The 13,023-nt window shown below is 42.1% G+C and overlaps 1 protein-coding gene across 7 annotated transcripts in view; it reads left to right on the top strand.

Moving 5' to 3' along the window:
* CEP76 (centrosomal protein 76) overlaps positions 1–13,023 on the top strand; it is a 45,366-nt gene that overhangs the window by 20,871 nt on the left and 11,472 nt on the right. For 6 of the 7 annotated variants that reach the window (XM_073331648.1, XM_073331649.1, XM_073331651.1 and 3 more), the window contains 3 exons: positions 506–697; positions 2,943–3,109; positions 11,791–12,124. In XM_073331648.1, coding sequence (XP_073187749.1) covers positions 506–697; positions 2,943–3,109; positions 11,791–12,124 — 693 coding nt within the window. The remainder of the gene's footprint in view (positions 1–505; positions 698–2,942; positions 3,110–11,790; positions 12,125–13,023) is intronic. The other variant, XM_073331654.1, reaches the window with a different exon arrangement.

The raw sequence follows: 13,023 nt of genomic DNA, 5'->3' as shown, positions 1-13,023 counted from the left end.
GAAAAGATTTTATAATTTTATGCAGTTGCCTGTGTGGCACCCTGAGTTACTCTGGAGTGGGTGCACTTTATAAATAAAATTAACACCCTTGTTACCAATCTCAGCAGAGCTGTCAAAGATTGGCTGAGCGACTTCTCATTCCTAGAAGGGGAGGATGAAGTTGAAGCTAGTACTGCTACTACCTTGTTGTGCCTGTTCTATGGATTCAAGGACTATCTGTTGTCAATCTGGCACTTTTTAACCAAGGCTAAATTCACTTAATTTTAATTTTTCCTTTTAATACTGTTTACTTTGCTTCTAAAAGGGCATTAAAAACAAAAGAAAAGCAAATCAAAGAATTTTTTTTTAAATTACTTCTACTTTTAAAGCAAAAGATCAGAGTTAGCTACACACAGGTTTCATCTTGCTGTGCAGCTGTTCATTCCCAGAAAAGATTGATGGCATTTTGTTTTCACACGGAACTTTGGTTAATCCCCATTCATCACAATTTTTTTTTAATGTTCAGGATGAAAATGGGATAAACCGTCCAGTGTGTTCATATGTCAGACCACTTCGAGCAGGCCGGTTGCTGGACACACCCAGGCAAGCTGCAAGATTTGTTAATGTCCTTGGTTATGAAAGAGCCCCTGTCATTGGAGGAGGTGGTGGTAAACAAGAACAGTGGTGCACCCTTCTGGCTTTTCTGTGTAGAAATAAGGTATAATGGGATATTCCTTTGTGTAACTGCAGTGCTATATTTTTAATTATTTAAAGTGACTAATATTTTATACGTTGAAAAATATACACATTAAACTCTATTTCGAAGGGGATATGTTCTAAATTACAAATGATAACCCGTGCCTATCATGTATTTTTCATATCATGACATATACATTAAACAATAGGCAAAGAATGTTTTGAATGATCCATAGAAAGGTGAAAAGTCTCTTACAAGCCTCTCTTTCTGAGGGGGGTTATGCTATAAACAGGTTGGAAACAAATCTTTGTTTTCAATTTTCACAATGTACATTAGATGAGTAGGGACTGTACAGTTTATGGATTGCATCTACTGTATATCTGAATAAATATCTTCTTTCATCACGAATAATCACAGACTGCAACAAAGAGAAGCAAGAATCTTCTGTACACCCCCCCCCCACCACCACTAAAGTGCTGCCACCTCTGAAGGGTTAAACCATAAAAAATAATTACACCTGTATGTTTATCATAGGAAGTGCAGAATACCATAGCCAACTGAAATTGCAGACAGAATTTAAATAGGCAAATGTAGTTTCCCACATTTAAAATTTGAATATTAGAATTAGAATATTACACTATTCCTATGAAAGGTCCATGGGATCTTTAATGAGCACAAATGGATAGAATCTTGGTTTAATTTCTTATCCTTCAACATCATAATGACCCCTAATATCAGGTGGGGGCTCTATAGACTCACCAACATTGCTTTCAGTAAGTGCTTTTTAGGGGGTTTTACATTAGCATTGAAACCTCTTCGGGGTATAAAATAATAAATTTTAGCAAAACATACAACATCATTAGAATAATTGAGGAATGCAGTAGTCAATTTTTCTGAAAAGACTCATTGTCTGTACTGGAGTGTTATGCTTCATGCAGTACTTTTGGAAAACTTTTTTTCTTAGAGGTGAGAATAGATGTATTTTAAGGAAAACAACTTCTGATCTTTTTTGTAAAAATTTGGAAACCATATGTTTTTGTTGGAGAAATGCAAAACTCTGACGTAATATTTGAGTCACAGTTTTATAAAATCTCAGCTAACTTTAGGATATCTGAGATCGCTTTCAGTATTTAATTCATTCTTGGAATTATTCGGTATATATTTCAAATAATTGCTTTACAACTTCTGAAAGATGTTCTTTTGTAGTTGAGAGTTGTATTTAGCTGCATTAATTTTCTTTTAACCATTACTGAGATTTTTAAAAAAAAACTTAATTGCTTAATGATCTTAAAAAAAACTTGAGAAATAAAATCTAAAACTTCTCTTTTTTTTTTTCAAATTGTTTTGTAATTTGGCTTAATTATTACCTTAAGTGTGTGATAATGCAATAGAGCTTTTGTTATATTTCCAGCAGATACTTGCCTGATTTTTGTACCTTTACTATTTAACAGGACTGCTTCCTGTGTTGATGTTCTTCCAGCTCCTGTTTTGGTTTAAAGTCACTCTAAAATAAAATAAGTAGAAATATTCTTGAATAATACTCATACCCAGAGTGTGATTCAAGAGACAGAACAAAAGTTTTCTTAAAAATTGCATCACACTGATTGTTTCAGTTCAAAATGAAATTTTTGTTTTTATTTTTGGGGGTGTTTTTTAGTCTCTCTTAGAGGAAATGAAGCAATACCTCACAGAGAACCAAGAGACTTGTCAGGTGGAGAGATTTAACAGGCCACCAGAATAGAATAATAAGTTTGTCTGTGAAATGAGTTGGAGATCTCAGTCAAGTTCCTAGTGGTCAGGTGTCCACATGATGAAACCACCACAAATAAAACTGTCAGTCTCCTCTGAGAGGATGAAAATGTAACGGGGATGGAAAGTGGCACATATCTCATGCCCCTTAGAAATATTGCTTCTGGGATGCAGCTGAGGCACACTGGCAGGTTAATGCATGAACTTGCCCTCGAGTGAGTATTGTATGTATGGCTTGTTTCTTACTATTTCTTTGCTGTACCTGTCCTCTAGGTAGTACAGTCTCCATGGTTGTCAAACCTGCCACTTTCTATGAGTAATATATTCACAAAAGAATTGCAAGATACTTGATAACACACACATTGCTCATTTTTAAAAATACCTACTATTGTTTTGCTGTGCTCTTTTTGTAGATAAATTATTTTTAAAAAAAGGCTTGGGGCACCATGACTAGAAGACTTAAAAATTACTGCAATATGTGTTCATGTGGTTAATAAAAAATACATTTGTTATCTAGGGTGACTGTGAAGATCATGCTAACCTTCTGTGTAGCCTTCTCCTTGGATATGGATTGGAAGCCTTTGTTTGTGTAGGAACAAAAGCAAAAGGAGTCCCTCACACATGGGTAATGACTTGTGGGACTGATGGAACCATCACTTTTTGGGAGAGTTTAACGGGACACAGGTGAGTAAAATGAGTTTAGGGGAATTAAGATAATGTAAAATATATTTTCCAAACATAGGTAATGTCATTGCAGGTTCCCATCTTTTGGGTCTGTGTAAAAACCCATGGCACTAGAACAAGGCGCTGCCGGGTATGAGGCAAATGCCATTTCCTTATCACAGCCAGGAGCCCCGGAGGAGTTGCCACCCAGAAGTACTGAGGCTAAGCCCTGCAGGAAGTCCTGCCCTAAGGAGCATGAGAACAGCCCTCCATGATTACATGATTGGCTGGCACTCTCCATATAAACCAGGAGGCCATTTCTGGGAGTTGTCTGAGCAACGCAGACCTCTTTTGTCCTAGATCCCTTCCTCATCACTGCTCGCTGTGAGTCGCCTGGATTCCGGACTCTTATCTGTCAACTTTGGTCTGGCTCCTGACCCTGATCTTGGTTTACTGTCTTCAGCTTAGGACCCTTGCTGAGCCCGGTGCAAGACCCTGTCCCATCCTAATCCTGGTTCTCTCCCATGCTTTCAGTTTGGTAATGGACTCTGACTTTTTGACTTTGGCCTGCTCTGGCCTCAGACTGATCTTTAACTCATTATGCATTTAGAATGTTTTGCTTAAAGAGGTACGCTTAAATAGTTTAGGACCAGCAGTTACTTTGCAAGTAATATCTAGTTAGGAAAGTCCTCCAAATGCTCAATATTCATTTAAAAAACAAACTCACAGCACTTCTTGCTTGAAACAAGATTTTGTTCAAGTGAATGAAAATGGTGAAATGTTTGCTGATTTTTGTGGAATGAATGACTTGGTCACTGGAGGAACTATCTTCTCACACCATATAATTCATAAGTTGGAGGTAACCAGACCACACAACAGGGAACCAAATTGGTCATGTTACAGTTCGGCACAAATGAAGACGTTTAGAAGATGGGGGAATGCACTGCACACTAGTGATAGCTAAATTGATAACAGAAATAAGAACAAAGAAGAGATCTGAATAACAGGATGTCTATATCACAACATCACCAAGCTAAAACAGATGACAACACAAAAAGCTAGCAAACAGATACGAGGTACTTGAAGATTAAGATGATGGACAGCAGAAAGCAAATGAAAACGGGTAAAGGAAACTTTCACTAAAACATGTGAAGGAGTGCTGACATTCAGGAAGAAACATCACAACAAATGGTTATCTGAGGGTATATGGTATAAAACAGAAGATGCAAAATTAAATAAACTAAATAGTAACAAGAACACAAGATGCGGTGACTCCAGGAGAAATATACTGTAAAGAACAAAAAGAGGCCAAAAGGAGTGCTAGGAAAGGCAAATGAAACTTTATAGATAAAATGGCAACAGATGCATAGACTACTTCAGCCCAAAATGACACTAAGACACTGTACAACATCATTAGACAGTTGTCAGAAAGAAAAACAAATATCAACCTAACAACCAAGACCTCAGAAGAACTAAATACATGGAGGAAGTACTTGAGTCAACAGTTGAATGGCAAGCCAGTGGCCAATTTCCCAAGTACAGAAGAAGAAGAAATAGATGATGAGCTAGGACCTATCAGGAGAGTAGAAGTAGAGAAAGCAGTCAATCAGTTTAAAAAGTGGAAAGGCACGGGGGCCAGATAATATACTAATTGAGGTCCTTAAGGCAGACTTGAGGAACACAGTGGACATTTTGATGGGCTGATTATAAAAAAGAAGAAAAAATATGAAATCGTGAAAAAAGGGTCATATATGAAGCTTCCAAAGAAAGAAGACCTCAGTCAGTGTGAAAACTGGAAGGGCATTCAACTACTGTCTATCCCAGGTAAGGTACTTACACTTTTATTATTCTAGCCAGAATAAAGAAAATGGTAGATTCAAGGTTGTGCTAAGAATAGGCAACGATTCAGACAGGAAAAATCATGTATCGATCACATAGTAAACCTATGTATCATCATAGAACTGTTGATCAAATGACAGTCACCAGTTTATATGAATTTTACTGATTTCCAAACCCTTTGATACAGTGACAGAACAGTTTGATGGAAGTTGCTATGCCACTATAGAATCCCTCAAAAATTTGTGTACACAGTTCCGATCATCTATTAAAATAGGAAATGCCAAGTAATACGTGACTAAAGCATTCAAAGTTATTGCGAGCATCGGACAAGGATGTCTTACGTCATCCATGATCTTTTTACTGGTAGTGATTGGTTAATGACAAAAACCATAGAACACCCAAGTGGCATACAATAGACTCTCACATAGGGTATGTCTACACTACGGAATAAGGTCAAATTTATAGAAGTCGGTTTTTTAGAAATCAGTTTTATATATTCGAGTGTGTGTCCCCCCACAGAAAATGCTCTAAGTGCATTAAGTGCATTTACTCGGCAGAGTGCTTCCACAGTACCGAGGCTAGAGTCGACTTCCGGAGCGTTGCACTGTGGGTAGCTAGCCCACAGTTCCCGTAGTCTCCGCTGCCCATTGGAATTCTGGGTTGAGATCCCAATCCCTGATGGGGCTAAAACATTGTCTCGGGTGGTTCTGGGTACATATCGTCAGGCCCCCGTTCCCTCCCTCCCTCCGTGAAAGCAAGGGCAGACAGTCGTTTCGCGCCTTTTTTCCTGAGTTACCTGTGCAGACGCCATACCACGGCAAGCATGGAGCCCGCTCAGGTAACCGTCACCGTATGTCTCCTGGGTGCTGGCAGACGCGGTACGGCATTGCTACACAGTAGCAGCAACCCATTGCCTTCTGGCAGCAGATGGTGCAATATGACTGGTAGCTGTCATCGTCGTGTCCGAGGTGCTCCTGGCCACGTCAGCCGGGAGCACCTGGGCAAACATGGGCACAGGGACTAAATTTGGAGTGACTTGACCAGGTCATTCTCTTTAGTCCTGCAGTCAGTCCTATTGAACCGTCTTATGGTGAGCGGGCAGGCGATACGGATTGCTAGCAGTCGTATTGTACCATCTTCTGCCGGGCAGGCAAGAGATGAGGATGGCTAGCGGTCGTACTGTACCATCTTCTGCCGAGCAGCCATGAGATGTGGATGGCATGCAGTCCTTCTGCACCGTCTGCTGCCAGCCAAAGATGTAAAAGATAGATGGAGTGGATCAAAACAAGAAATAGACCAGATTTGTTTTGTACTCATTTGCCTCCTCCCCCGTCTAGGGGACTCATTCCTCTAGGTCACACTGCAGTCACTCACAGGGAAGGTGCAGCGAGGTAAATCTAGCCATGTATCAATCAGAGGCCAGACTAACCTCCTTGTTCCAATAAGAACAATAACTTAGGTGCACCATTTCTTATTGGAACCCTCTGTGAAGTCCTGCCTGAAATACTCCTTGATGTAAAGACACCCCCTTTGTTGATTTTTAGCTCCCTGAAGCCAACCTGTAAGCCGTGTCGTCAGTCGCCCCTCCCTCCGTCAGAGCAATGGCAGACAATCATTCCATGCCTTTTTTCTGTGTGGACACCATACCAAGGCAAGCATTGAGGCCACTCAGCTCACTTTGGCAATTAGGAGCACATTAAACACCACATGCATTATCCAGCAGTATATGCAGCACCAGAACCTGGCAGAGTGATACCAGGCGAGGAGGCGACGTCCGCGCGGTCACGTGAGTGATCAGGACATGGACACAGATTTCTCTGAAAGCATGGGCCCTGCCAATGCATGCAACATGGTGCTAATGGGGCAGGTTCGTGCTGTGGAATGCCGATTCTGGGCTCGGGAAACAAGCACAGACTGGTGGGACCGCATAGTGTTGCAGGTCTGGGACGATTCCCAGTGACTGCGAAACTTTCGCATGCGTAAGGGCACTTTCATGGAACTTTGTGACTTGCTTTACCAAGATGAGAGCAGCCCTCACAGTTGAGAAGCGAGTGGCGATAGCCCTGTGGAAGCTTGCAACGCCAGACAGCTACCGGTCATTTGGGAATCAATTTGGAGTGGGCAAATCTACTGTGGGGGCTGCTGTGATGCAAGTAGCCTACGCAATCAAAGATCTGCTGATATCAAGGGTAGTGACCCTGGGAAATGTGCAGGTCATAGTGGATGGCTTTGCTGCAATGGGATTCCCTAACTGTGGTGGGGCCATAGACGGAACCCATATCCCTATCTTGGCACCGGAGCACCAAGCCGCCGAGTACATAAACCGCAAGGGGTACTTTTCGATAGTGCTGCAAGCTCTGGTGGATCACAAGGGACGTTTCACCAACATCAATGTGGGATGGCCGGGAAAGGTACATGACGCTCGCATCTTCAGGAACTCTGGTCTGTTTCAAAAGCTGCAGAAAGGGACTTTATTCCCAGACCAGAAAATAACCATTGGGGATGTTGAAATGCCTATAGTTATCCTTGGGGACCCAGCCTACCCCTTAATGCCATGGCTTATGAAGCCGTACACAGGCAGCCTGGACAGTAGTCAGGAGCTGTTCAACTACAGGCTGAGCAAGTGCAGAATGGTGGTAGAATGTGCATTTGGACGTTTAAAGGCGCGCTGGCGCAGTTTACTGACTCGCTTAGACCTCAGCGAAACCAATATTCCCACTGTTATTACTGCTTGCTGTGTGCTCCACAATATCTGTGAGAGTAAGGGGGAGACGTTTATGGCGGGGTGGGAGGTTGAGGCAAATCGCCTGGCTGCTGGTTACGCGCAGCCAGACACCAGGGCGGTTAGAAGAGCACAGGAGGGCGCGGTACGCATCAGAGAAGCTTTGAAAACCAGTTTCATGATTGGCCAGGCTATGGTGTGAAAGTTCTGTTTCTTTCTCCTTGATGAAACCCCCCGCCCCTTGGTTCACTCTACTTCCCTGTAAGCTAACCACCCGCCCGTCCTCCCTTCGATCACCGCTTGCAGAGGCAATAAAGTCATTGTTGCTTCACATTCATGCATTCTTTATTCATTCATCACACAAATAGGGGGATGACTACCAAGGTAGCCCAGGAGGGGTGGTGGAGGAGGGAAGGAAAATGCCACACAGCACTTTAAGCACAGCACTTTAAAAGTTTACAACTTTAAAATTTATTGAATGCCAGCCTTCTTTTTTTTTTTTGGGCAATCCTCTGTGGCGGAGTGACTGGTTGGCTGGTGGCCCCCCCACTGCGTTCTTGGGCGTCTGGGTGTGGAGGCTATGGAACTTGGGGAGGACGGCGGTTGGTTACACAGGGGTTGTAGTGGCAGTCTGTGCTCCAACTGCCTTTGCTGCAGCTCAACCATACATTGGAGCATACTGGTTTGGTCCTCCAGCAGCCTCAGCATTGAATCCTGCCTCCTCTCATCACGCTGCTGCCACATTTGAGCTTCAGCTCTCTCTTCAGCCGGCCACCTCTCCTCCCGGTCATTTTGTGCTTTCCTGCACTCTGACATTATTTGCCTCCACGCATTCCTCTGTGCTCTGTCAGTGTGGGAGAACAGCATGAGCTCGGAGAACATTTCATCTCGAGTGCATTTTTTTTTTTTCTTTCTAATCTTCACTAGCCTCTGGGAAGGAGAAGATCCTGTGATCATTGAAACACATGCAGCTGGTGGAGAAAAAAAAAGGGACAGCGGTATTTAAAAAGACACATTTTATAAAACAGTGGCTACACTCTTTCAGGGTAAACCTTGCTGTTAACATTACATACATAGCACATGTGCTTTCGTTACAAGGTCTCATTTTGCCTCTCCCCACCGCGTGGCTACCCCCTCAACCCTCTCCCCCTCTCCCTGTGGCTAACAGCGGGGAACATTTCTGTTTAGCCACAGGCAAACAGCCCAGCAGGAATGGGCTCCTCTGAGTGTCCCCTGAAGAAAAACACTCTATTTCAACCAGGTGACCATGAATTATATTTCACTCTCCTGAGGATAACACAGAGAGATAAAGAACGGATGTTGTTTGAACGCCAGCAAACATACACTGCAATACTTTGTTGTACAATGATTCCCGAATACGTGTTACTGGCCTGGAGTGGTAAAGTGTCCTACCATGAAGGACGCAATAAGGCTGCCCTGCCCAGAAACCTTTTGCAAAGGTTTGGGAGTACATGTACTTTGGGAGTACATGCAGGAGAGCCGCGAATGCCAGGGCAAAGTAATCCTTTCACATGCTTGCTTTTAAACCATATATAGTATTTTAAAAGGTACACTCACCGGAGGTACCTTCTCTGCCTGCCGGGTCCAGGAAGCAGCCTTGGGTGGGTTCAGGGGATACTGGCTCCAGGTCCAGGGTTAGAAACAGTTCCTGGCTGTCGGGAAAACCGGTTTCTCCACTTGCTTGCTGTGAGCTATCTACAACAACAACATCATCATCATCTTCGTCCCCAAAACCTGCTTCTGTGTTGCCTCCATCTCCATTGAAGGAGTCAAACAACACGGCTGGGGTAGTGTTGGCTGAACCCCCTAAAATGGCACGCAGCTCATCATAGAAGCGGCATGTTTGGGCTCTGACCCGGAGCGGCCGTTCGCCTCTCTGGTTTTCTGGTAGGCTTGCCTCAGCTCCTTCAGTTTCACGCGGCACTGCTTCGGGTCCCTGTTATGGCCTCTGTCCTTCATGCCCTGGGAGATTTTGACAAAGGTTTTGGCATTTCGAAAACTGGAATGGAGTTCTGATAGCACGGATTCCTCTCCCTAAACAGCGATCAGATCCCGTACCTCCCATTCGGTCCATGCTGGAGCTCTTTTGCGATTCTGGGACTCCATCATGGTCACCTCTGCTGATGAGCTTCGCATGGTCACCTGCAGCTTGCCACGCTGGCCAAACAGGAAATGAGATGCAAAAGTTCGCGGTTCTTTTCCTGTCTACCAGGCCAGTGCATCTGAGTTGAGAGTGCTGTCCAGAGCGGTTACAATGGAGCACTCTGGGATAGCTCCCGGAGGCCAATACCGTTGAATTGTGTCCACAGTACCCCAAATTTGAACCGGCAAGGCCGCTTTAAGCGCTAATCCACTTGTCAGGGGTGGAGTAAGGAAATCGATTTTAAGAGCCCTTTAAGTCGAAATAAAGGGCTTCATCATGTGGATGGGTGCAGGTTTACTTCGATTTAACGCAGCTAAATTCGACCTAAAGTCCTAGTGTAGACCAGGGCATACAGGTTAGAGGACCTTAATTTTGCAGATGATATCAATTTGCTATTCCATTTGTCTGCTAATGCATTTGTATTGGCTTGCATGTCTCTGTGATCTCCAGGCCTTTGCACCATTAGTAGGGTTGAAAATCACCACAGAGAAAATTAATACGAGAATTAACGCACAGGAAACACCAATAACATTTTCTGGACTGACTTAGAAGAAGTCCGATATTTCACATATCCTGGCAGCATTGTAAGTACAACATGTGGAATAATCAAAGACCTTAAAGCTAAAATAGCACAAGCCAGACATGCCTTTCTAACTCTATGGATGATTTGGAGAAATGTAACTCTTGTCTTCCAAACTAAACTTTAAATATTTAACACAATTGTGAAGTCGGTCTTATTATATGGTGCTGACACTTGGAAACTTATCAACCTTACAATCTAAACTCCAATTTTCCATAAACAGCTGCCTTAGACAAATGCTCAATACCAGATGGCCAGAAAAAAAAATCACAAAGAATCTAGAGAAGAATGAAACAGAAACTGATAGGACAGAATGAAAATGGAGATTGCTGTGAAATAAATGGAGGAAAAAACTAAATAAGTTAGGTGTTGGACTGGAATTACCAGGGCAAGAGGTGATGAATAGACCAAAGATATGGAAAACTGAAAGCAATCAGAATGACACAGGAAGAAGCTAAGGAGACCAGCAAACAGGAAAGGCAGTGGTGAAGGCCCTATGTTCCACACAAAAAAGGAGAGGGGAAGAGAATAAAATATCTGTCTATCTATATCTGTATCTTTAAAAGTAGTTAATTTGACATTTTTCTTTTAAAAGCAAATGCAGTGAGTGCAGTTGAGGGGAAGGCCAGTGCTCACACAGTACCAGTGAGTAGTAAGAGTGCTCCCTAGTTATTATTATTATTTTTTTTTTGTATTTTTCTTTTTATTTTGCACATGTATCTTTCTGCTCCGGAGGTGGTATTACTTGAACAATGCAATATCACATAACAATTGGACAAGAAGGATTTTAAGAAATATACCCTATATACTCTAAAATACAGAGCACCCTAGCATAGCACCCTATGCTCCTCCAAAATGACTGAAGTGAGAGAATGGCACAGCAACATTAATTCACTGACTGATCTCTTTGAAGCTTTAAGAGAAGCAGTTGCTCATCAGCTGACTGCACTACATAATATGAACTAAACAAACGATACATTTCATGGCAAGTATGAATAAATGGATTGTTACCCAGAATGGAAGTTTATGTAAGAATGTTCAGTGAAGGTGAAGTGGGGGCAAGAGTGTAGGATTTCATGTGATCCCATGCTGGTTTTAAACACCTTCCATCTGCAGAACAGTAGTGATATCTTGGAGCATCTCATTACAATAAGATTAAAAGAAAAATGTTAGTTTAGTCATAGTACCTTTTAATGTAAATTTTTAAAAAAGGGCGGGGGGACAAAATTTAAATTAAGAAAAGTAATTTGTGATGCAAGGTTCTTTCATAGTGAAACAATCTCACTGTATTTCTATGCCAGCTAAATATTTATATCTTGTAACCCTCTCCCAATAAAGTAAACATTTATTTACTTCAAAATATTCTTAATATAATAGCATACCTTTTTGATCTTTAGATACATCCACACTCCTATCAATCCGGATGACCCTCCACTTGTTGAACAACCCAAGCCAATGTATCCTTATCGAACAGTAGGATGTGTCTTTAATCATCAGACGTTCTTGGGGAATTGCCAGCCCTCTGATGCAGTGGAAGTCTGTGTGTTCGACCTGCATGATGAATCTAAATGGAAACCAATGAGTGGAGAAGCAATCAAATCTGTGTGTTCTCCAGGGGCCACAACTTCACTTCCTCCTTTCCCCCCTCTTTGTGCTTCCACAATAGATGCTGCAGTAATAAGCAATGAGATAGAATTACAGCTGAGAATACTGGTGTCAGAACACAGAAAGGTACTGTTCTTTAATGTTTTTCATTGGTATGCCAAATAAATGAGGTATCAAGTTTTTAGTATCTACTTGTCTAAAAATTTGGAGGGGGGGGCATTTTGGTTTACAGTACATGCTCTCAGCAGTCACCATTGCACCACTATTTAGTGTATGTGACTGAAAGAAACTGTTTGAGAGGATTGCATCAAGCAATTAAAAAATTTGTATTTGTTTGTTTTTAATCACTCTAATGTCTGAGAAATTTACAAGATTAAAAATATCTCAGTACCTTCCAAGGTTGGTATTGTCCCTTCTCCTGTTTAACTGATTTCTCATAGTGCAGTAATGTGCTGGGGTTGATTTTTTCTGCATTGGGTATAAAGAAGCCCTTTTAAAAGCAAATGCAATATATTTTTTAAGAAATGCTAGTTTAAATAGTTTAATCTTTAAACATCTGCTAAAGACTTGGGATTAGTCTTTATGATATACCCGTAAGTCTTCACATTAATTTCTGTAAAATTTGACTAATACTTATTAAAAAATTTACACTTTGTTCCACATATAACCTCCTGGATATAGCGTTCCTGGATTTAAGCCCCTCTTCGGCTCATCTCTTTTTTTAACTTTAGAAGAACTCTGTTACATTTCGCCAGTGCAGAAGTATAGTCTGAAAAGATTTTAGTTCTTCAACTAGATGAAGCCATGTATTCCACTTAGATGTGTATGCGCCCAGAACATCAGAGCCACAGATTTTGCCTAGCAGTACCCATAATGAGGCAGCACTTGCGTCTCATGGCCACAGCCCCTCCCCTGGCTACATGAGGTGGCACTTCCTGTCTCCAAACTCAGTTCCTTCGTACTGCCTGTGGCTAGAGTCTGATCTCTGTGTGGCCTAAACATCACAGTCTCTCACTATTTTAGTG

This window comes from Lepidochelys kempii, chromosome 2, assembly GCF_965140265.1.
Source record: "Lepidochelys kempii isolate rLepKem1 chromosome 2, rLepKem1.hap2, whole genome shotgun sequence".
Taxonomy (NCBI): Eukaryota; Metazoa; Chordata; order Testudines; family Cheloniidae; genus Lepidochelys; species Lepidochelys kempii.
The sequence above is the reverse complement of the archived record's forward strand: the minus strand, read 5'-3'. Positions and strand labels throughout refer to the sequence as shown.